The sequence below is a fragment of the Centruroides vittatus genome, unplaced genomic scaffold (genome assembly GCF_030686945.1).
Source record: "Centruroides vittatus isolate TY-2023 unplaced genomic scaffold, ASM3068694v2 scaffold_1209, whole genome shotgun sequence".
Classification (NCBI taxonomy): Eukaryota; Metazoa; Arthropoda; class Arachnida; order Scorpiones; family Buthidae; genus Centruroides; species Centruroides vittatus.
Genome location: NW_027122673.1, coordinates 1,035,017 through 1,056,467, shown reverse-complemented (window position 1 = coordinate 1,056,467; position 21,451 = coordinate 1,035,017). Strand labels below are relative to the sequence as shown.

The 21,451-nt window shown below is 35.0% G+C and overlaps 2 protein-coding genes and 2 long non-coding RNA genes across 4 annotated transcripts in view; 1 reads left to right on the top strand and 3 right to left on the bottom strand.

Annotated features, from left to right (window-relative positions):
* LOC136986888 (uncharacterized) overlaps window positions 1–21,451 on the bottom strand; it is a 199,693-nt gene that overhangs the window by 57,865 nt on the left and 120,377 nt on the right. The window lies entirely within an intron of this gene.
* Window positions 1–21,451, top strand: part of LOC136986890 (uncharacterized) — a 77,844-nt gene that overhangs the window by 42,650 nt on the left and 13,743 nt on the right. The gene's annotated exons all lie outside the window — the stretch shown is intronic.
* Window positions 1,286–1,981, bottom strand: LOC136986867 (uncharacterized). Its single transcript, XR_010882544.1, has 3 exons — window positions 1,822–1,981; window positions 1,626–1,764; window positions 1,286–1,549 (listed from the first exon to the last, which is right to left on the bottom strand). It is a non-coding gene; the product is annotated as an uncharacterized lncRNA (long non-coding RNA).
* On the bottom strand, window positions 8,124–12,093 carry LOC136986863 (uncharacterized). Its single transcript, XM_067284489.1, has 6 exons — window positions 12,052–12,093; window positions 9,713–9,931; window positions 9,535–9,596; window positions 9,349–9,450; window positions 9,188–9,271; window positions 8,124–8,179 (listed from the first exon to the last, which is right to left on the bottom strand). Exons 2-6 carry the CDS (start codon window positions 9,849–9,851, stop codon window positions 8,144–8,146), a joined length of 423 nt encoding a protein of 140 aa, XP_067140590.1. The 5' UTR covers window positions 9,852–9,931; window positions 12,052–12,093; the 3' UTR covers window positions 8,124–8,143.

Below are 21,451 nucleotides of genomic sequence, written 5' to 3'. Positions count from 1 at the left end.
TAAGTCCTGTTAATATATAGAAAGTACTAGTATACAAAATAAATTTTAAACTGGGTGTTCGGTCGTGGGGTTCGCGCCTCGCCACCAAGTGGCGTTTTCTGGTTTTCGTCACGTCTGTAACGCCTAAATAAGGGCCAGTTACCCTTAGAAACCTCACGAAAGACATCCCTCTAGGAAGATCGCCCAGGTCTTGCGTTCCGTAACTTAACAAACGTTTACACGTTAGTTGCAAGTGTACAGTTGACAAGTCCATTAATTTAGACCAGTTGTTTTCAACCGGATTCCATGTAACATTACTGGGGTCAACAGAAATAAAGATACAGAATTGGGGGTTCACGGTGATATTTTAGTGGTCTGTAGGGTAATTCTACTTCAGAACTAAAACATTAAATACGTATACGACATATATACCTCATTGACTAAGGTCAAAGAGATATTATAAAGTTTGTTAGGAGAATCTTAACACCATCAGCGTCATGTCAATCGACAGTGACATTTCTGAACGTTTTCCTTTCTTTTTTTATTAGTCCAAAATATAAGATTTTTTTCTGTGCAATGTCTATAAGGGTCTACAAAAAATTAAGAGGAAAAGGGGTTCATGCGTAAAGAAAAATTTGAGAACCACTGCTTTAGACGGATGGTTGAATCTATTCGGATTACAAGGTGTTCGGAAGAATACGATTCGGATTAGCGCGATCTTCCTGCAATCGAGAGTTTTCTAAAGAGATATAACGAGAATGGAACTAAGTAGAAAATTTGAAGCATATGCTTTGGAAAAAATTTAATTCAAAATACTTATTGCATTCATACAATTAATATTTAAAGAAAGATGAATTTCATGGGCCCGGATCCACATAGCAAAAATAGTCCTTCCCATTGCTGCTGAGACATCGTTCACTATAAGGACAACAATCGCTGTCGATATTGCATGATTGACCAACATGGTTGCATCTACGTAGAAATAATTCAAATAAGTCTATATTACTTTTATTACTTAATTATTATTAAACTACTATACAAGGTGTAAAAATAATATATAAATAGTCACACTGATATAAAGAATCTTATAATAATAGATCCTACCCAATACAATTTTACATCGAAATTTACTCTATGGCTTATCTTGAGGATTCATCCATTCTCGTGTGATACTCGAACAGACTGACATACAGACGTCAATTGACTTGTATCCTTTCAGGGACTATCTTCAATATATGTACAGAATTTCGTAGAAATTGGATACTCGAACATATACAAACATCATGCTTATAAAGTTGCAGTTCATTTTAGTCAATTATAACAATTAGTTATAGCTTAAATCACTGGTTTTTCAATCCTTAATGCCAAAATCTGGCTTACTTTGACGTATATGTGACAAGCCCGCTACCCAATAATTTAATTAAACCTTAAAAAATTAGATATTATTAAACCTTTTTAAACCCCTAGAAGCTAAGAGGTGTATCAGATTTAGAAACCATTGGTTTTAAGCTTGTATTTAGCTACATATTTAATAAATTTAATTATAGAAATTCTTACCGTGCTTGTTCGCCTGAAAATTAATTAAATTAAATTAATTAATGAATGCGAAATAAGTTTTTATATTTCAAAGAATTAAATTAACTTGCCAACAATTCTGGCAAAACTGCACACTCCACTTGCAAGCAGCACCCCTAAAATGATAATAAATCGGAGATTCATCGTAAAGTTATGGAATTCTGAAGCAGGTGTCCACTTATATACTATTAATTTCAGACTTTTATTATGCTAAATAAAAATGAATGATTATAGTTAGATCATGGTTTAATAATTCGTTTTACCCACCTGTTTTATAGAATTAAACTTTATATTGTCTGGTCAGATATGCGCCATTTTCTTTTTATAATTTACCTTCATCTGAAAATAATAAATGAAATAATCAAAATAATATTTTATTTAATGTCTGAATAAAACTTTTAAAATCATTTTAAATTGTTGAAGTTATTTAAGTACGATACAATGGGCTCTACACAGAAATGTTTTGCTGAATTTCAGACGCTAGGCAGGGTTTTGTTACAATAGTGGAAAACGAGATTTGTCTCTTCCGTGTCCACCATTAGCTAAATCGAAGATTTAGCGCGCTTCAATATTGCTTTTTGTTGAATCCTTCGTAATAAAGTAAGGTACCACTATATGATAAACACCCGATGTGTGAGTGCCCTCAAGTAACAAAATGAGCGGCAAAACGGCCCATAACTAAAAATAAATATCCGTATTCAGTAAGTGTGCTTTAATGTATATAAATAGTACATACAGGAGTGGCAGCGATACAAGTGTTCTCTATTGGCAACCCTTCTGGAAACAGGAGAGGCAAAAGTCTGTTTCGCCTTTGGTGCAAATTACCATTAGTTTGGTGAGGAAATGATGGATGAGATCACAAACAATTCACCACTCTCACCAAAGTGGTGAATTGTGTGTGATCTCATCCATCATTTCCTCATATAATTCATCCTTTCTATTTTCTCTGTTCTCATTATCGATAATTCGCACACACCATACAAACCACGTCGCCGATGTGGTTAGGATGCTGAGACATCACTTGCTTAGTTTAGGAACGATTTTTTTAGAAAGGATGAAGCAGTGTTGAATAATTATAAAAAGAAGAATGTCGTTATGTTCTCATTATCATATTTTTCACATAAATATGCTGTCTTTCAGACTGAATTGAAGATTATCTCTACAAACAATGGTTTATTAAGTAATAATGAACTAAAGTTTGAAGTGTTTCATTTCTCTGTCTTTCAAGGCCGATTCACACCAGCGACAAAATTACAAGATGGCGACGAGCGTCAACCACAGGCTCAACCGATTACTTTATACCATTGCAATGGGCAAAAGAAACGATTGGTAAAACCAGTTGTTGGTGCTAATTGTCATCTTAAGGGAGGACAACACTACACGATTTTGCTGACACAGTCGGCCAGCGAATTGCGAGATTACAGTATGAAGTACAGTACAGTATAGAGTATTTACAGCAGAGTACAGTGCAATACTGTGTACAGTATATTGTATACAGTATTGCAGTGACTGCCAGATTTACAGTAAACAGTTTTGACTGGTCGTTAAAGAACAATATAAAGTTTAATTATATAAAACAAGTGGGTAAAACGAATTACCCGACCTTAGATTATTGTTCAATAATTCCAAATTTTATTATTTGGAATTATTAAACCATAATCTAATCATTAATTATTAATATTTTAATAAAACCGTAATCATTAATTTTTATTTAGCATAATAAAAGTATGAAATAAATAGTATATAAGTGGACACCTGCTTCAGAATTCCATAACTTCATGATGAATCTCCGATTTATCATCATTTTAGGGGTGCTGCTTGCAAGTGGAGTGTGCAGTTTTGCCAGAATTGTTGGCAAGTTAATTTAATTTTTTGAAATATAAAAATTTATTTCGCAATTCATTAATTAATTTAATTTAATTAATTTTCAGGCGAACAAGCACGGTAAGAATTTCTATAATTAAATTTATTAAATATGTAGCTAAATACAAGCTTAAAACCAATGGTTTCTAAATCTGATACACCTCTAAGCTTCTAGGGGTTTAAAAAGGTTTAATAATATCTAATTTTTTAAGGTTTAATTAAATTATTGGGGAGGGGGCTTGTTAAATATACGTCAAAGTAAGCCAGATTTTGGCATTAAGGATTGAAAAACCAGTGATTTAAGCTATAACTAATTGTTAGAATTGATCAAAATGAACAACAACTCTATAAGCATGATGTTTGTATATGTTCGAGTATCCAATTTCTACGAAATTCCGCACATATATTGAAGATAGTCCCTGGAAGGATAACGAATTGACGTCTGTATGCCAGTCTGTCGGAGTATCTCACGAGAACGGGTGAATCCTCAGGATAAGCCATAGAGTAAATTTCGATGTAAAATTGTATTGGGTAGGATCTGTTATTATAAAATTCTTTATATAAGTGTAACTGTTTATATATTATCCTTATACCTTATATAGTAGTTTAATAATAATTAAGTAATAAAAGTAATATAGACTTATTTGAATTATTTCTACGTAGATGCAACCATAAAGGTGACCTATGCGATAGCGACAAGGATTGTTGTCCTTATGGAGAACGATGCCTCATGAGCAATGGGAAGGACTACCGTTGCTCTGATGATCCGGGCCCATGAAATTCATCTTTCTTTAAATATTAATTGTATGAATGCAATAAGTATTTTGAATTAAATTTTTTCCAAAGCATATGCTTCAAATTTTCTACTTAGTTCCATTCTCGTTATATCTCTTTAGAAAACTCTCGATTGCAGGAAGATCGCGCTAATCCGAATCGTGTTCTTCCGAATACATTATAATCTGAACAGATTGAACTATCCGTCTAAAGTAATGGTCTTGTCAACTGTACACTTGCAACTCACGTGTATCACTTACGTCAACTGTACACTTGCAACTCCGTTTGTTAAGTTACGGCAACGCAAAACCTGGGCGATCTGCCTAGAGGGATGCCTTCCGCGAGGTCTTTTTAAGGGTAACTGACCCCTATTCAGGCGTTACAGACGTGAATAAAACCGAAAAACTCCACTTACTCAGCCCCGTTCTGGCGAGCCGCGAACCCACGACCGAACTCCCAGTGTTTAGGGAACGGAACAGCTTGGCCACTGGTGAGCCACGTGTACGTAAATCACGTGTTGTCTCTTTCTTTTTATGACCCTATTTGACTGAACGAGTCTAACATCTACTTGCTGCTGTAAAGTATAATACAACAGTAGAGAGATGGCTGCTTCAGAATGTAAACCCTATATACATACCCCGTTAATCCGACCTTTTCATTAATTCCCGAACCACCACTGGTTTCAATTAGTTAATATTAGCGCGGCCCTACCTTAGTTAAAAATGACGGTTTCTTACCAATAAGACAGAACACAAAACTAAAATTGTGTTCTGTCATATTGTGGCACCGTCTGTTGAGATTTTGTTTTAAAAAATAAGTTTTATATTATTAATTAGTATAAAATGGAATAATTAATTTTGAGGATGGGAATGAATTCTATTTTGTTTAATGGATTCAACCATGAATCCATTAACAAACTGAACAATGAAAGTCTACAAATGAATTTCTCAGAAACGAAAATAATGGGGCCGTATTTTGATCACTGTCTCTGGTCACCTGATCTCTGGTCGCTGATTGGCTAATCATTTGGATTAGCCAATCAGCGACCGGCTTGTGAGAGACGAGAGACCTGAGACGGTGACTAGAATATGGCTCATGGTCTTTCCATGGTTATCTTCCGAAATAACCAGGTGATCTGCAAATCTGATGTTGTTTATTCTCTTCCCGTGGATTGAAATTCCATTTGCCCTTTCAATATATGTGATAAATAGAACCGGTGATATTGTGTCTCCTTTTCTAGTTTCTTTTTCTGTTCTAAGCCATGTTCTTCTCTATCCACATACTTTAACAGCTGTCTCAACATTTGTGCTCGTATCTCTGATCAGTTTTTGGTCTACTTTGAAAGTCTTGTAAAGAGTCTTATGGTTAATGCTCTCAATTTCGAATTAGTGGCTTGCCCTGTACTTCATACTATCCTGTTAGCAATAGAGTAGTGCCGGTCATCTAACACCTTTCGAGAAAATTTTTGAATTGAAATAACATGATTTTCGGTTTGCATTGGAAGTTCGTACATAGTTAATCTGGACCTCCTGCTCCTAATCTTTCCATGCTTTCAGTTCGGCTTTTAGCTACCTTACTCTCTTCTCAAAATTAAGGATGGACAGACAAATGGACGACAGTGGGAATTGATATTTAAGAAATTTATTGTTTTTTATACAAAATGATGATTGGGGTTGTTTGTAAAGAATATCAGTAAGTGGAAATGAAATGATTTTATATATAATTATATGCTTCGAGTCTCCAATGAATTACTTATCTCAAACTTCCTGATGGAGATACTTGAAACAATTGGAACGACAAAGTAGTCTTTTCATGATGTAATGTCAATTAATTTTATTTATGGAATGAGTTTTGGTCATGCATAAACCCTCTTCAGCCATTTTTATATTGATAAATATAGGTTTATGTGAAGGAGTGTTTGCAGAGTTCAGCGAAAAATCGGATCCGCGGAAATGAGTTCTATGAAGGAGCAGCGTCTTTCTGTGAAATTTTGTGTGAAACTCAGGAAATCCTTCACGGAAACATCCCACGGGTGTTTGAAACATCCCCCGCCCCAAAAAAAGCTCGACAAGTTCGCTCAAATGTTAAGGTGATGTTGACTGGTTTTTTTTTCCATGCAAAGGGGGTTGTGCATCATGAATACCTGAATCATGAATACAAATAATATTCAAACAATATCGCTGTGCTAGATTTCATCTGTCCTTTTGAATATTAAAATAATATTTAAAAGGACAGATCTTGTTTTTGGCCAAAAACTCAAGAGTTCTGAGGGACGAATGAGGGTGAAAAAACCACTCGCCACTCCTCCAAAGTTGGGCCGTTTTCGCCTGATTCTGTTTCTTAGGCGTTTCCTAACTTCCAGGTTGACTGTCTGGGCTGTAGGTAGGTATTCATGATGCACAACCCCCTTTGCATCGAAAAAAAAACAGTTATGTAATTCTGTGAATTACATGAACAGCAGTGAAGAATATTAATGAAGAAATGTACTATGAAAATTTTGACTTTTGGGCTTTTCAACAAGAAACCATTCTTTTTAGTTGATTAAACTTTTCAAATTATAAAACCATGTGCCAAGGATTACAGTCATTAAATAATAAAATAACGATAAATTTTGAACAGGCATGATTAATTTACTGCAAAATTCATGAGGTTGAAGATTACAACAAATAAATCATTATTATTTTCAAATATAGAAGTGATACAAAACGGTTTAAAACACACGGAACAATTCGATTAAAGCGGTTATTACAGTAGCAGATTTTGTATGCCTTTAAAAGAAATTACCCCTGAAGGAATACCACAGCACCGCCTGCACTTTCTGATTATTAACAAAAGCTATGGACGTCAACAAACTACACTTGATGACGTCTTGATGCCTGTCGAGAGTCAGGTGTTTTCTAGGTAGGCTTACCAGACGTCCCGTTTTGACCGGGATTGTCCCGGTTTGACAGTGTTTTTATTTTATTTTTATTTTATTTTTTAGATATATCGTTTCAATTAAAGTTGGCAAGACTGAAACTTATTCTGGCCACGCCATTGTTGCGCATGTCCTATCTTAGTCGGGTTCAAATTGCTAGTCGGCATTTGCGATTATTTTGTACCGTACCGGTACATTAAATTAATTTAATCTCCAAAATGCCAAAAAGAAACCGTGTGTTTACTGATGATTGAAAAAGTCTGTGATCGTATTGACATAGTGAAATATGAACTGTGCTTTTCAGAATTTTCAGTAACTCATGGCAAGCGTTCAAACATTAAAAATCACTTGAAATGTGCGAAACATACGACAGACAATAGGAACTTTCTTAAATATATTGTCATATTTTAAATGTACCGATTTAAGTGACAAAGAATTTTTAAAGAAAGTTCACACTTGTGATAAATATTAATAACTTCTTAATAATAACACACGTTTAGTTGAGTTATTAAAAATTGCGGTTAATGTAACCTTTGGTGCCAAGATGGCGGCTCGTCTCTGATTCCAGCAAGGAAACAGTGGGATGCATGTTCTAACCTAACCTATTCTAATAATTTGGTTGCTAATAATTATGGTAATTTATTAGAATAGGTTAGGTTAGGTTAGAACGTGAGTCCCACTGTTTCCTTGCTGGAATCAGAAATGAGCCGCCATCTTGGAACCAAGGGTTACATTAACCAAAATTGTTTTTAACTCGTTGTTTTGGGGTGTTCGCGTTAATTGTAAAAAATACAAAAAAAAGACGAGAAAAAACGTTCAATTTATTAATTTATCATTACAAATAACAATTCACCAATAAGTGCGAATATTATAATAGAAATAAGCAGTGAATCATGTACTGTTCAATATTTTAACATGGCGTTTTAATTAAATAGAATTCAAAATATTTATATTTTTTAATAAGACGAAATTAATAATTACGTATAAATGGTTCTTGTGGGTTCTAAATCCTTTTCACATTGAAGAAATTCATTTTTATATACATTTTACTTCCTCTGGATACAGGCATGCCTGAAAAAACAACAATATTAAGTTACACATAAGGTAATATGAAATTCACAGATTCTAAAATATATTGATAATTTCGTGCTGAAAAAATGCAGTAAACTATTATCTAAGTTATATGTATAATGGCACCTGGAAACTCGAATTGTATTCTTTCCTAGAGGAGTGATCCACTAGTGGGGAAGTGGACAAAACCACTATACATTGGTAGCTGGTCGTGGATTCCAGCCTGGCCAACGGACTGTCAACGTGGAGTTTTTCGAGTTTTCTTCACTTTAGTAACTCCTAAATAGAGATCATTTTTCCATAGAAAGTCTTTACTGGTGGCATCCTCCTCAGCAAATCGCCCACGTGTCGCGTCGTCGTATAAAACCAAACCAATCCAAGAGGGCGATCGAATTCCAAAGCAATTTTTCCCGTAAGGAAAATACGAAGTGAATTAATCCGTTCTCAAACTCCCGAAAGGTCCATTTTAATTCTAAAAAGTTCCAGCAACGAGTTGCATAACTTTACCAGTAAAAGCTAATAACGAGTAAAACCAGAGGCAACAGAAACTGCAACTGGCAACACTGTTAATACGAGAGAACATAAAACCACATGACCATAAAATGGCGGCGCCCGTCTAGCAGTGTACCAAAGAAGAGCGGTAGACTGATGTCTGATTTTTGACAAAAACCGACCGACATTCATTGGCGTGTGGGGGTACAGTAAAGAGACAACTGCATGAGTCGCACTCAGACATACAAATGAAGTTCTATGGTGCAAAAACAACCACAGTTCTGTGGAAGATTCTACAAGACTGAACGTCGCCGCCATTTTATCCACTGTTACCATATGTTTTCGTCTGTCAACATGTTGCCAATCGTAGCTATTTGAGCTTTCCGACACGGATTTTTAATGGCTTTTTTCCAGTTTTCTACTGAATTTCTCTCATAATTAAACCGTCTTCATATAATTAATTTATTATAATAATTAATAATATTATATAGATAAATTTAAACGCGCAATACTTACATCTATAGTCGAATAGAGGTCCGGATGCATTTTACTGTAAGGTAGTTCAAGCGAACTGTAGCAACAGACAAGTTCTTTATATTTCTATAAATGAAGAAAATGCTACTAATTCATGAAATAAATAATAATTAACACAGTATTTAGAAACACGAATGAATTACTTCCGGATTGTTCTCTAGAATACAGCAAATGTAATCACTTATTTCGCCCAACGTTTGCAAAGGTTTCTGCTTGTTAACACAGATTTTGGCGAATTCCAGATTCTAAATATGAAAATAATAAGAAATTATTGTCTGGAGGATTTATTTTAAAATTAACCTTTTGTAAATATTTAATTAAAAACTTACCATTTGAATACCATTTTCAACAAAGCAAGAGCGAATGTCCTTCTGTTTCGTTAAATCCAATTCTAATTAAAATTAAGAAGATATTTTCGTGAAATTCTTCAGAATTTCCATTAGTTTAAAGATAATTAAAGAGTATTATATGAAATTACTTTAAAAAGTTAGTGTTGTTAACACTTACTACAGTAGTTTTTCAAGTTTGTGTCAAGGTGTACACACGCTTCCTCGGGTGTTTGCGGAATCATACAATTGATTGCAGGTAAAGCAGCCATAAATGTGATTAACACCAGCATAAGCTTCATGTTCATTGATATTTTCATTTCGTGTATTAGGTTTGTATGTTTGACGAGTTAATTAAATATATATATTATAACGTGGCGGTGTATAGTGTGTTGATAACCTGTAAGGAAAGTAAAGAATATAAAAAACGCCTTAAAAAATAAAATTCATCAATGATTTGCGTATCTTCCGCGACAAATTGTGTGTGGCACCATCTGTTACGATATTTTATTTTAAAAACCTTTTATACTATGTTATAAAATGGCTAAAAAGCTTAATTTCAAGGATAGAGACGAGTTTTGTAAAAATTGTAAAGGCTAACAACAAGATGTGATAAGTGACCCCCCTACCTATTCCCTCACTACGTTAAACTTTAATGGCCAAAATTTAATAGCATAATACACAAACCTCTATACAAAATTTCAGAAATTTTCGACAGAAGGAACACTAGTTATTAATTAAAGTATAAAGCAACCCATATACGTACTGTACATACCTGACATACCTAAACACCTACACAGACTTCCATACATCACCCGAAATTTTTTACATTTCTTGACGTTTAAAGCCTCCCAGTCCAAAAATGTAAAAATCATGGGGGGGTCATTTTCCGATCTACCGCCATACTTTCCCTGTGTTACATATAACAGCTGGGAAACTAATAAACTAATTGGGCTGTAATTTTTTAAAAATCGTTGAACGATAAATTTGCACTGTCGTTCATCTGTCTGTCCTTCCTTGAACTCGAGAATGGAATTAGATATAAAAAGTCAAGACCTGATTTGGAGAGCTTAGGGGAAGAGTCTATCTCTCTACTTTCTTGCCCTTTAACTACCAAAATTTAACAGAATCCATGCCCTGTATATATATATTTTTTAACATGAAAGGGTGCTACTCAGAGGTATCGCCTGGGATAGATGATAGGAGAAGAAGGGGAGGGATAAGGTGGGGTAAAAGTGTGATAGGAAAGATGGTGAAGATAGGAGAGATCATGAGCGCCTACAGTGCTCCCATTATGAATGAAATAATACGTGTACAGGATACAGAGAGAATAAGAGTACAACGAGCCATGGCGCATTACTATGTACGACAAGAATTGTGATAACAGAACACACAAATACAAGTGTTGAATATAATGACTTATACAATATAATGTTTAGGAGTGGAGATACATAGGCAATGGGGTGCGACGACAAATAGCATGTTACATTTTCAGCAGGGTGCATGATTACCGTAAGGTGCCATTACCGGATAACCGATTCGATTCGATTACAATATAGCGTTGGATCGCGACAGTTAAATACAGCAAGACATTATACATGTTGTGTACCGCGAAGGTTTCGTGTACCCTTTATAGAAGGCGTAGTTATATCGCAAATGTAACATCTAGATGCCAGGTTACGGCAGCAGTGATAATAGACTGTTCAGGAGCGGATAGTAAATTTAGCATGATCTCGGGACCAAAAATATAGAAACCGCCGTGTTAAACATTAAGGGGAGGGATTACCGAGTACATAAAAATACCGATTACATGTAAGGGAAGAAGTTACCGAATGCCGTCGGCGTACAAGCGTAAGCATGGCGGGATACAAAGACGTAATTTACAACTATTGAAGCCGCATTGCCATTTACAAAGGATGCAAGGTAACATACAAAAGCAACAATTAGCACCCGTTCCAAACCACGTGAACGAAGTCCTTTCGAAAAACCGCAAAAGGGCAGAGGCGATGAGGATGAGAAGAATCAGTACCTGATGCTGACCGCGCCAAATTTGGTGAGGACACTGGTGTAGAAATTACTTGTCCTCTCAAGAGTCCCTCGCCTGATTTCTGTCGGTGAAGTCTGGGTCCGGAGTGCCGCGGTTTCCCGAACATATGCGGTTTCCCTGCATATAGAAATAACCCTGCCAAGTTTGAAAATATTTGGTCTATACAGTCCTGAGATATAATGCAAAATAGACGGTCACCCCACACATACACACAATATTGTAACGAGTGTTTTACATCTTTCTGTAGTGTTAAAATTTCGAGAAATGCAAAACAGTGAGAAGAGGGTCAAAATTTGACCCATTACCAGAATTTTTTCGCATTGCCAAACAGAATAGAACAATGTTAAACTATTGTTATCTATTGTTCTATTCTGAACGACAGGACGGAACTATATTGTAGCGACAGAATATATATATTACATTTACCTCATTCCCATATTAAATGGTCAAGAAGAATAAAACAGATAAATTACCTTGTTATAATCTTATAAAATGTACTGGTCTATATAATTTATAAACTTCTACGCTTTGTTCAAGCTGTTCAAGACTATATGTGTGTATGCGCACGCAGGTTCTTTTATATACGCTTCTACACGAAATCACCAGCTGCGCGTGTTTAAACACACGCGCCGCTGGTGTTTAATATATAATATATGTAGTTTATAATATATGTGTTTAATATTATATATATTATATTATGTATTAGTAACATATAATATATGTGTTTAATATATATGTAGTTCATAATATATAATTTATATTATAATCGTGATATTTTAGAACTGTAAATGTAGGTTACACTTGTGTTGTGTGACGTGACTTGTGTTTAAGAAAAAACACATAGTATCGACTATGTAGTACGTGACGTTTAACACAGATCCAAAATGGCGCTAGAAAAATATTTAATTCTTTTGTAAAATGGTGTTTTAACGATTTTTCTCTAACTTTATTCAATAAATTACGAAGAATTTTTTTCTCTTTCGGAAGGTTTCCGTTTTAAACAGATTTTACACTATTCTAATGGAAGTTGGTTGTCGCGAAAATAACTTAATGTGTTTTTGTTTCATGTTAATTAATGTAGACTAACTCCACCTGTTATATAAATCGCTTAAGCCAAATACAAATAAATTAACAAAATTCAATTTATTATATAAATGTCTACCAGGACATATTATTAGGACGTATTGTACTGATTTCCGGGTTATGCAAATTGATTAAACTTATTCAGAAAAAAACAATATTGTTCACCTGTTTTACAGGTGAACAATATTGTTTTTTTTTCTGAATTGTTCACCTGTTTTGCAGGTAAACCATACAGATTTGCATAACCCGGAAACCAGTACAATAAGTCTAATAGACATTTATATAATAAACTGTATAATAAGAACACAAAGGTACATGAATTAACAGCAAAATTTAATGTTATTAAATATAATAACCGATTTTTCGGAGATTTGGCTTTGATTTTACATTTCTCGACATTTTGACACTGCAGTGGGCTAAAATGTAACCAAGATTATTCTCGTTTGGCATATTAATGTTAAATTTTTGTTCTTAAATGTCATAGGAATCGTGATCTTTAATTAGGGGGAGAGAGAGGCCGCGTGTCATGTCTCTGGTGTGGTCAGACTTACTACAAACTTTACTCGTTAGTTGTGTTTACAATTTCTTTAAAAACTCATCACACTCAAAAAACCTTTCTCTAATACTGTAATTAATGATATAAAATAGTTATTTTTAAATAAAATCTTATGAGAGATGACAGCACACATAAGTTTGCTAGGTTTATGAACAAGGATAGCCACCATTGGACGAATGGATAAAACCATTGAAACTTGGTCGTGGGTTGATCCCTCGCCAAATGGCAGGCCACCCACGTTTCTTCACATTTTTAACGTGAATAAGAGCCAGTTGATCATAAAAATTCTGTCGGGAAGCATCCCCCGGCAAAACCCCCACGTGTCGCGTTGTCGTAACCAAATAAATGATAAACAACATATGACACGCTTCCGTGATACATTTCGTACGCGCCATCTTGGGTCAGAATCCTGAGGTACGCGCATCCCACTTTGTAGACCCTTGAGTATAGTGTATACAAAATTATATTTAAGATTTACAAGAAAATTCTAGAAAAATTGTTTTTAGAATTTTTTTGTAAAATTCTGATATAATTATTGTCCTGGCTATTTACTACTGGCTTTATTAATGGTAATTAAATATTATACTTATATGTATGATGGAAACACCATGTATTGTACTGTACATATTGCACTTCAGATGTGTTTGAAAAGTTTTATTTTAAATTAAAGATATCCCTTGTTGTTGGAATTTTAATACTTTTAATTACATTAACTTTCTTCATCGAAAAATAAACCATCAACGAGTTGGTTGATTTCTCGGCTACATTAAAAAGTTTGGTGGCTCCATCTGTTATCATATTTTATTAAAATATTTGTTATATCTTTAAATATTATAAAATGGCAGAAAGCTTAATTTTCGGTATACAGACAAGTTTTATATATAAAAAACAAACAATTGTAATGCTAATAACGAGTAAAATCGTCACTAAGTCTGACCCTACCGGAGATTCACACGACCTCCATTACCTTACCATCCCCCGACCTTTAACCGCCAGAATTTAATATCATCGATTACCCTAATAATCAGACGGCCGGATGGCGAGCGGTAAAGGTGGCAGCCTACCGCCCTGGGGGACCCGGGATCGAATCCGAACGGGTCGAATAATCCCCAGGAATTTTTTCGGGGGTGGTCCGTTCGGATATGTCGGGCCCCGTCCCTCACCACCCGGTCGCCCCATTGTGGGCCTGGCCGAACCCATAATGGGCCTGCTATAAGAGGCCCTCTTAGTGCCCACTGGGCGGAAAGAGTTACAAAAAAAAAAAAAAAGTATCTTCGGTGTTATGTCATAAAATTAAACGAAAGTGCTAATAATCTGCACTTATTCATACACGAATTTCAAGCGTAGTAATTTTGAGAAACGATACTTCAAAGTCATAGGCAACAGTAACTGTGACTGACAATACTGTTGAGGTGCAAGAACAGAAGACACAAAATGGCGGCACCTCTCTGTCAGCGCAGAAGCTAAAGCAGTGTATCATTGTCTGATTTTTGACAGAAACCGATCAACGACCATAGACACTTGAAAATACAATAAGGCGACAACTGCACGAGTTGAAAAGAGGTTTAAAACAGTTACAGTACTGTGGTAAATTATCATAGTGAATGCTGCTGCCACCAGTAGTCTTGTTCTCCTGCATTAACAATTTTCCTCTCACTTAATGGCTTTTCCAGTTTTTTACTGAACTTATCTAGTAATTAATTTATTTATTATGCAATTAATAATTTTACTTGAATGAATTTAAACGCGTAATACTTATGTCGATAATCGGATAGGTGCTGGGATTGTCGAAACTGTGGGCATATTGAGCTGAACTGTAACGTTTGACAAATTTCTTATATTCCTATAAATAGAAACGTTTTTCATTTATGAAATAAATAATAATCAATACAATATTTAGAAACACAAATGAATTACTTCACAATCTGCCTTCTGGAGACAACAAACATAATCAACTAGCGGGTCACGTGTTTGGTAGAATTTTTGTTGTTGAGCACAGTTTGTAGCGAAATCGTCATTCTAATTATGAAATAATAATACATTATTTTCTAGAGAATTTATTTTAAAATTAAACTTTTGTAAATGTTTAAAAAACTCACGATTTTCAATCAAGTAATACCAAAAGTATCTTTTTTTGCTTTATATACAGCGCTAATGGAAATAAAAATTAGAAACAAAAAATATATTTTCGTGGAATTTCATCAAATTTTTCATAATCTTAAGAGTAATTAACGAGCAAAACATGAAACTACATACAAAACTTAGTGTTATTAACACTTACTGCAGTCAATACACAAGGCACGTAAAACGTATTTGTATGGATTCTCCGGTCTAACATCTGACATTTGCATGCAATTAATTGCAGAGAAAGTAATAGTGAATATGAATAACACTAGCATTGATGCTCTCATTTCGTGTGGTAGATTTGTATGTTGATGGGTCTGGTAGGAAAGCCTGCTATCCTATCAGAAAAATTAAAGTTTAAGAACACAGTTGAAACTGAAAAGAAAACAAGAGTAAACAATAAAATATTTATTTTTGTGACCGACAAGAATAAATCAGAGAACTTACCTTGTTATAATCTGTTCAGATGTATTGGATTTATGTTTTATAAAGTTCTATGCATTGTTCGAACAGTTGAAAACTGTATGTGTGCACTTGCAGATTCTTTTATATTCTTTTATACACGAAAACACCAGCTGTGCGTGTTATCAACACATTGAGCATAGAACTCCAACTTCATTCTTACAAAATATTTAAATTACAAATAGGCTTATAAAGTCTTGTTATACAGCTTTTTAAAAATAATTGTAGACCAAAAATTGTAACTGAAAATGTAGATTAAATATCTAACTGTGTTAAGCTTTACAGATATAATATAGTAATATAAAAAATAAAATATTATATTATATTATGGTATAATAATATATTTTCTTATAATATACCCGCACAAACTCAACATGTACAGTACCTCCCCCTCACTTTATTGACGTTTTCACATTTTGGGAGCCCGTAAACGAATGAAAAACCTGAGGTGGGTGTGCTTGTGGTCTTCTATTTTGGATCATCTATTCTTATATCTCAAGCTGGATGAGCCAAATATTTTGAAACTTGGTAGGGTTATTTTTACATATGGGACATTGATGCTGTTAAATTTTAATGGTTAGAGGTTAGGGAGAGGGAAATTTCTGACATAATGAATGTTTTACTCGTATATAGCATTTACAGTATATTTAGAAACGCGCTCCTATCCCCACTAATTAGCATCTTGTTTTTTCATAATAATTAACTCTCCAGCATTTTTTATAATTATTTTTATTATAACAAGTTACTTTAGTATTTTATTATAGGCTGGATGGCCGAGCGGTCAAGGTGGCAGCCTACCACTCTGGGGACCTGGGATCAAATCGGAACGAGTTGAGAAATCCCCAGGAATTTTTCGGGTGGTGGTCCGTTTGGATATGTTGGGCCCCGTCCCTCACCACCCGGTCGCCCCATTGTGGGTCTGGCCGAACCATAATGGGCCTACTAAAAGAGGCCCTCTTAGTGCCCACAGGGTGGAAAAAGTTAAAAAAAATGGCATGCAAAGAACAGTATTTTATTACAATATTGATTAATGATACTACTGTTAATTAAATTATCCAAATTTTATAAAGTAATTTGTTAATTATTTTGCAATATCTTTAAAATATATTGAACTAATGTTAAATATTAAACAACGCCTACAAGGTATTTTACTACACACAATGTACAGGTTATAGAAAAATGTTAGTTTTACTTTTCCCCTTTTATGTATAATAAAATTAGGGTGAGCGGTAAAAAAAATAAACCCTCCTTTCAGATTTTTACAGTTTTCGACTCAGAAAACCAAGAAACTTTGAGAAATGCTTATAAATATAGGGGGGATTCTGCACGTATAGATGTTAGTGTGTGTGTGGTGGCTGGATTCTGTTCACCAAATTCGAAGCTAAATAATTCCTGTTTCTCTTGTCGAAAATTTCTGAGATTTTGCAGGGTGGTTTATGTATTATGTGAAAATATTCCTAGAAATTTTCAAGAAAATCAGACAATTTTTTGACAGATATGGCACCAAATCCTTAATATCTCTCGAATCAATCCGAAATCTTAAAAAGTAGCAATTATTAGGAATGAAAATAAATCAAAATTGCTGGAAAAGTCTAGCATCGAATAGCCTTGTGACCCGAGAAATAAACATCCCTTCCCAAAGGTTTTTTTTTACGTTTACTTTCTTTATTCTAATTTCATATCTGGCCCCAACTTTTATTTTGCTTCAGGCACCCATTATCCTTCGGACAGACTTAATTGCGAGATACATAAAATGTAATATATATAGTTAAATGATTTAAACAATTTTTGGCTGTTCGTATTGCTAAATTAACTGGTCATTTATCGATTATGACTTAAATAATCACTCACTGTGGCAACGTCACAATGCCAGCAACCAGAAGCCACGCGGACAAAACCACAGAACACTGTTTGTTTGTCGTGGATTCGTTCAGTTTTCTGGGCGCAGGTGAGAAGATTAAAATGTTTGAATTGAAATCACGTGATTTCCGGTAGGGACCGGAAGTTCGTATACAGTAAGTTTGGGCCTCTGTCTCCTAAGCTTTCCGTTTCCGGTCTCAATTTTTATCTATATTACTCCTTTCTCGATATTAACGAAGGACAGACACTAGGAATGTTTGTCTGCAGTTTGAAAAATTGCAGGCAGACCTGTACATTCCCACTATTGTCCGTCTGTCTCTGTCTTTCGTTTATCTCGAGAATGGAGTTAGATAAATGAAAGTCGCGACAAGGTACAGAAAGCTTACGGGACAGAGGTCCAGATTAGTCGGAAAACACGTAATTTTTTTTAAAATTAACACGTGATTAAAACTTGCAGCCCGGTCATAGAAAACTTTTTATAAATATAATAAAACACCTTTCTAGAAATTAAATAAAGAATAACACGTTTTACACAGGTTTACATTAAAACCTGTATAAACCGAAATCGCACAGAATCGAATGTCTTTTTCTGCTTTGACAGATTTCCTTTCGAACAGGTTTTCTAACGTAGAAAATCGCTTCATTTCGAAGAATCTTTCTCCTTTTAGGAAGGCTCCGTTTCAGACAAGTTTTACAGTATTTCTATAGCGCAATTATTGCTTCTATCGCCAAATGTTAGACGCTGCGTGGGGTTACTCTAATACTATTTAACGCAGGTGTTCATTCACCTACGTAAAATAACACAATTATAAATATATAAATTATGACGATGATAACGTTGGTCACAAATACAGTAAAACCTGTGTAAACCGGAATCGTCCTGTACCAAATATTTTTCCCACTTTAACAAGTTTCCATTTCAAACAGGTTTTAATATCCAAAACGGACCCCAAATTATTTAATTATTATTAACAGCATCAAAACCATTGCACAGAGAATTTACAAACATGTGTTTTCATTTATGTTAATTAATATAGGCTAACGTCATCTGTTATATAAAGGTCTTAAACGGACTACAATTATTCATTTTAATTAATATAATAGCGAGGTTGAGGCCGAAGTTTTCAACGCGAAAACGTGTACGTCAGACGTTCGGTGCCGCTTTCCTGTAAGCCTAGAAGTTTGACAATGGCCTTTGAAAACTCGGTGAAATAACGCTCGACATTCCAAACGCCATTGTCAAACTTCTAGGCTTACGGAAAAGCGGCGCCGAACGTCCGACGTACACGTTCTCGCGTTTTGAACTTCGGCCTCAACCTCACTATTAATTAATGTTTCGAAGGTTGAATTTTTACACGTTTTGACCCGCCCTTATCCATTTTTGCATTTCTTGACTTTTTGACATTTCAGCAGCCCGAAATTGCACCTAAGCATGAATATTTCCTTAGGGATCATTCACGTTATTAAATTTCGAACGTTACAGGTCAAGGGGAAAGAAACAGACATCGTGTATCATATCTCGGATGGGGTTAAACCTGATAAAAGTTTCACTCGTATAGAGCATCGTAGTATCGTAAAGATAGACAATAAAAGCCAAAAAAATGCCGAATTTTACAACTCGATAACAGAAAATAATCCTCGTATTTCGATTATATAAGCGCCATTAAATAATCATCTATCCCAATATTACGGTAAAAATATCGAGTTGTTATTGTATTTTCGCCACGTATTTGCTTTAATTTCGATCGTTTTATATTCCCGTGTACGGTCTTGGTTAACGCGAAATGTTTACATTTACACGTTCGTATTTCACGTCAGCACCACCACGCGCATTTATCGAACCGGCCCTATTCTAACTCCTAGCCCCACAACGGTGTGTCTTTTTAATCGTCATTATACACGCGTCAGATTTGAAATTATAATTAAAAAAAAAAAAATCAAAAACTCCCTTCTCGGTTTACGCGTAACAAACGAATTCAACAATTGAACTTGTTGTTGTTGCGTTTTGCTCTTGTTAGGAAGAGTGCGATTTGGAAAGCGATTCGAAGATGTTTTTTGATGGTGGAGAGTATCGACCCCTGCCCCATCCCCCTGGGTACGAGACGTTTTACATTTTATTATTATTTATTCGGATAAGAAATTCGTTTTAGAGATTAAAGGCTTTATAGAAAAACTTCCATCTACAATATATAGTTAGGCCTAATTAAATGAAATGTAAAGATTCCGACTCTGGTTTATATCCGAAGCAGACTTTACGATTTTTGTGTCTTCCTGTAATACGGGGCTTTATAAGACACAGTTATTTAAACGAGTAATCGGGCCTCTTTTCGTGGGTAACTCTGGTACCGAATACGACGAAATTTACTAAAATTTTAATCCGAATTTCGTTTAATAAATATAAACTATAACTTTTTAAATTTTAATACGCGTTGTTTTAAAACAACAGAAGAAGATTTAGACTAGTCGAGTGTTAAGCTACAATTGATAAAAAGCTTATCCCCTGTGGCGAATAAATTTAAAAGCATTGAGAGTAGAATTAAATAGTTATTGTCTTTGCATATTTAGGGAGGGATCGGATAAACGCGTGGACGTGCGAAGATTCGTCAGTCCACACAATTTGGATGATTTTAAATTTCGAGGCAGCGAGATGAAGAAAGGCCTCTCGAAGCAGTTCGAACCGTCGACCGGTGCTTTCGAAGGTTTGGACGTTTTTGAAAATAACATCGAGTCCGCTTATAGACAAGTTTTGATGAAGGTTCGACCGATCTGTCAGACGGCCTGCCAACGTTTTAACAGGTAAATTACATTACTGTTTGTACATAATAAACTTATGTATATTATATATACAGTAACGGTATGAGCTGTTTAACGAGCGGGGTTAAAGAATTATCGTAGAGTTAAGTTAAGCAAACTTTACATGGTTCCATTTGTTAAGTGATAATAAGTAGTTGTGTATCTACTCGTATCTAAACGTAGAAATGCTGCCAATTGTTTTTGGTTCCGTTGTAATCTTATGGGTCCTCCGTCACCATCTTATTGTATTCGTATTTAAGCGGCGCTTACTCCTATATATAATCAGTGGTTGTTACTTTGTGTGAATCGGATGTTTTCCAAGTGTGATAATTTCTCTTTAACGTTTTTTAAATATTCGTGGTTGAAGCTTCGTAATTCAATTTCAAGATTATATATTTATTTTATTACAAATTCTTTGTTTTCTTGTTTAGTGAGAGATTGGTCGAGGGTGTGGAGGATGAAGAAGTGTACAATAGAGAGAGCGCGGTTGCTCCACGAAACGAAGACCCGGCAGAGCACGAAGATTGCGTGCAAGATAATCCTGGCCGTGAATATCGGGATAGAAATACATTGAAGAAGGTCGGGTCGTTCTTTAAGAGCGTGTGGAAACCCGTTAAGAGGTAAGATTTTGTACGCGATTTAGTCTCGGCTCTGAAATTGGCAGTAAATCGAGTGCGGTGCTCAGCCCAAGTATCGATTACACCAAAAACTTTTATAGTATTAAAATATGAATCTGAAATTCGAGATAGAAATGTTTGATAATCGCGTAACTTTCCCGTGTTGTACGGCGCTCTATCGAGAATTGGCGGCGTATTCGTCTGCCACGCCAGTGCCATTACGAATACAACGAAAGGTTAAGATAAAAATAAAAAAATAAGCTATTTTGAGTGAAAAATTGAATTCTAGACATCACCGAACCAAGAAAATTTCATCATCAGGCCAACATTTGCAGTCGATCGATAGAAATACGGCGAAACCTCGATATAGCGCCGCAC

What these genes read in the sequence shown, in the direction of transcription:
- LOC136986863 (XM_067284489.1), bottom strand. Translation starts at nt 9,851, where the DNA reads ATGAAAATATCAATGAACATGAAGCTTATGCTGGTGTTAATCACATTT. An exon ending in AAACTTGAAAAACTACTGTA is followed by an intron (nt 9,597 to 9,712) that starts GTAAGTGTTAAC and finishes AATTTTAATTAG; the next exon opens with AATTGGATTTAACGAAACAG. An exon ending in ACCTCTATTCGACTATAGAT is followed by an intron (nt 8,180 to 9,187) that starts GTAAGTATTGCG and finishes TTGTTTTTTCAG; the next exon opens with GCATGCCTGTATCCAGAGGA.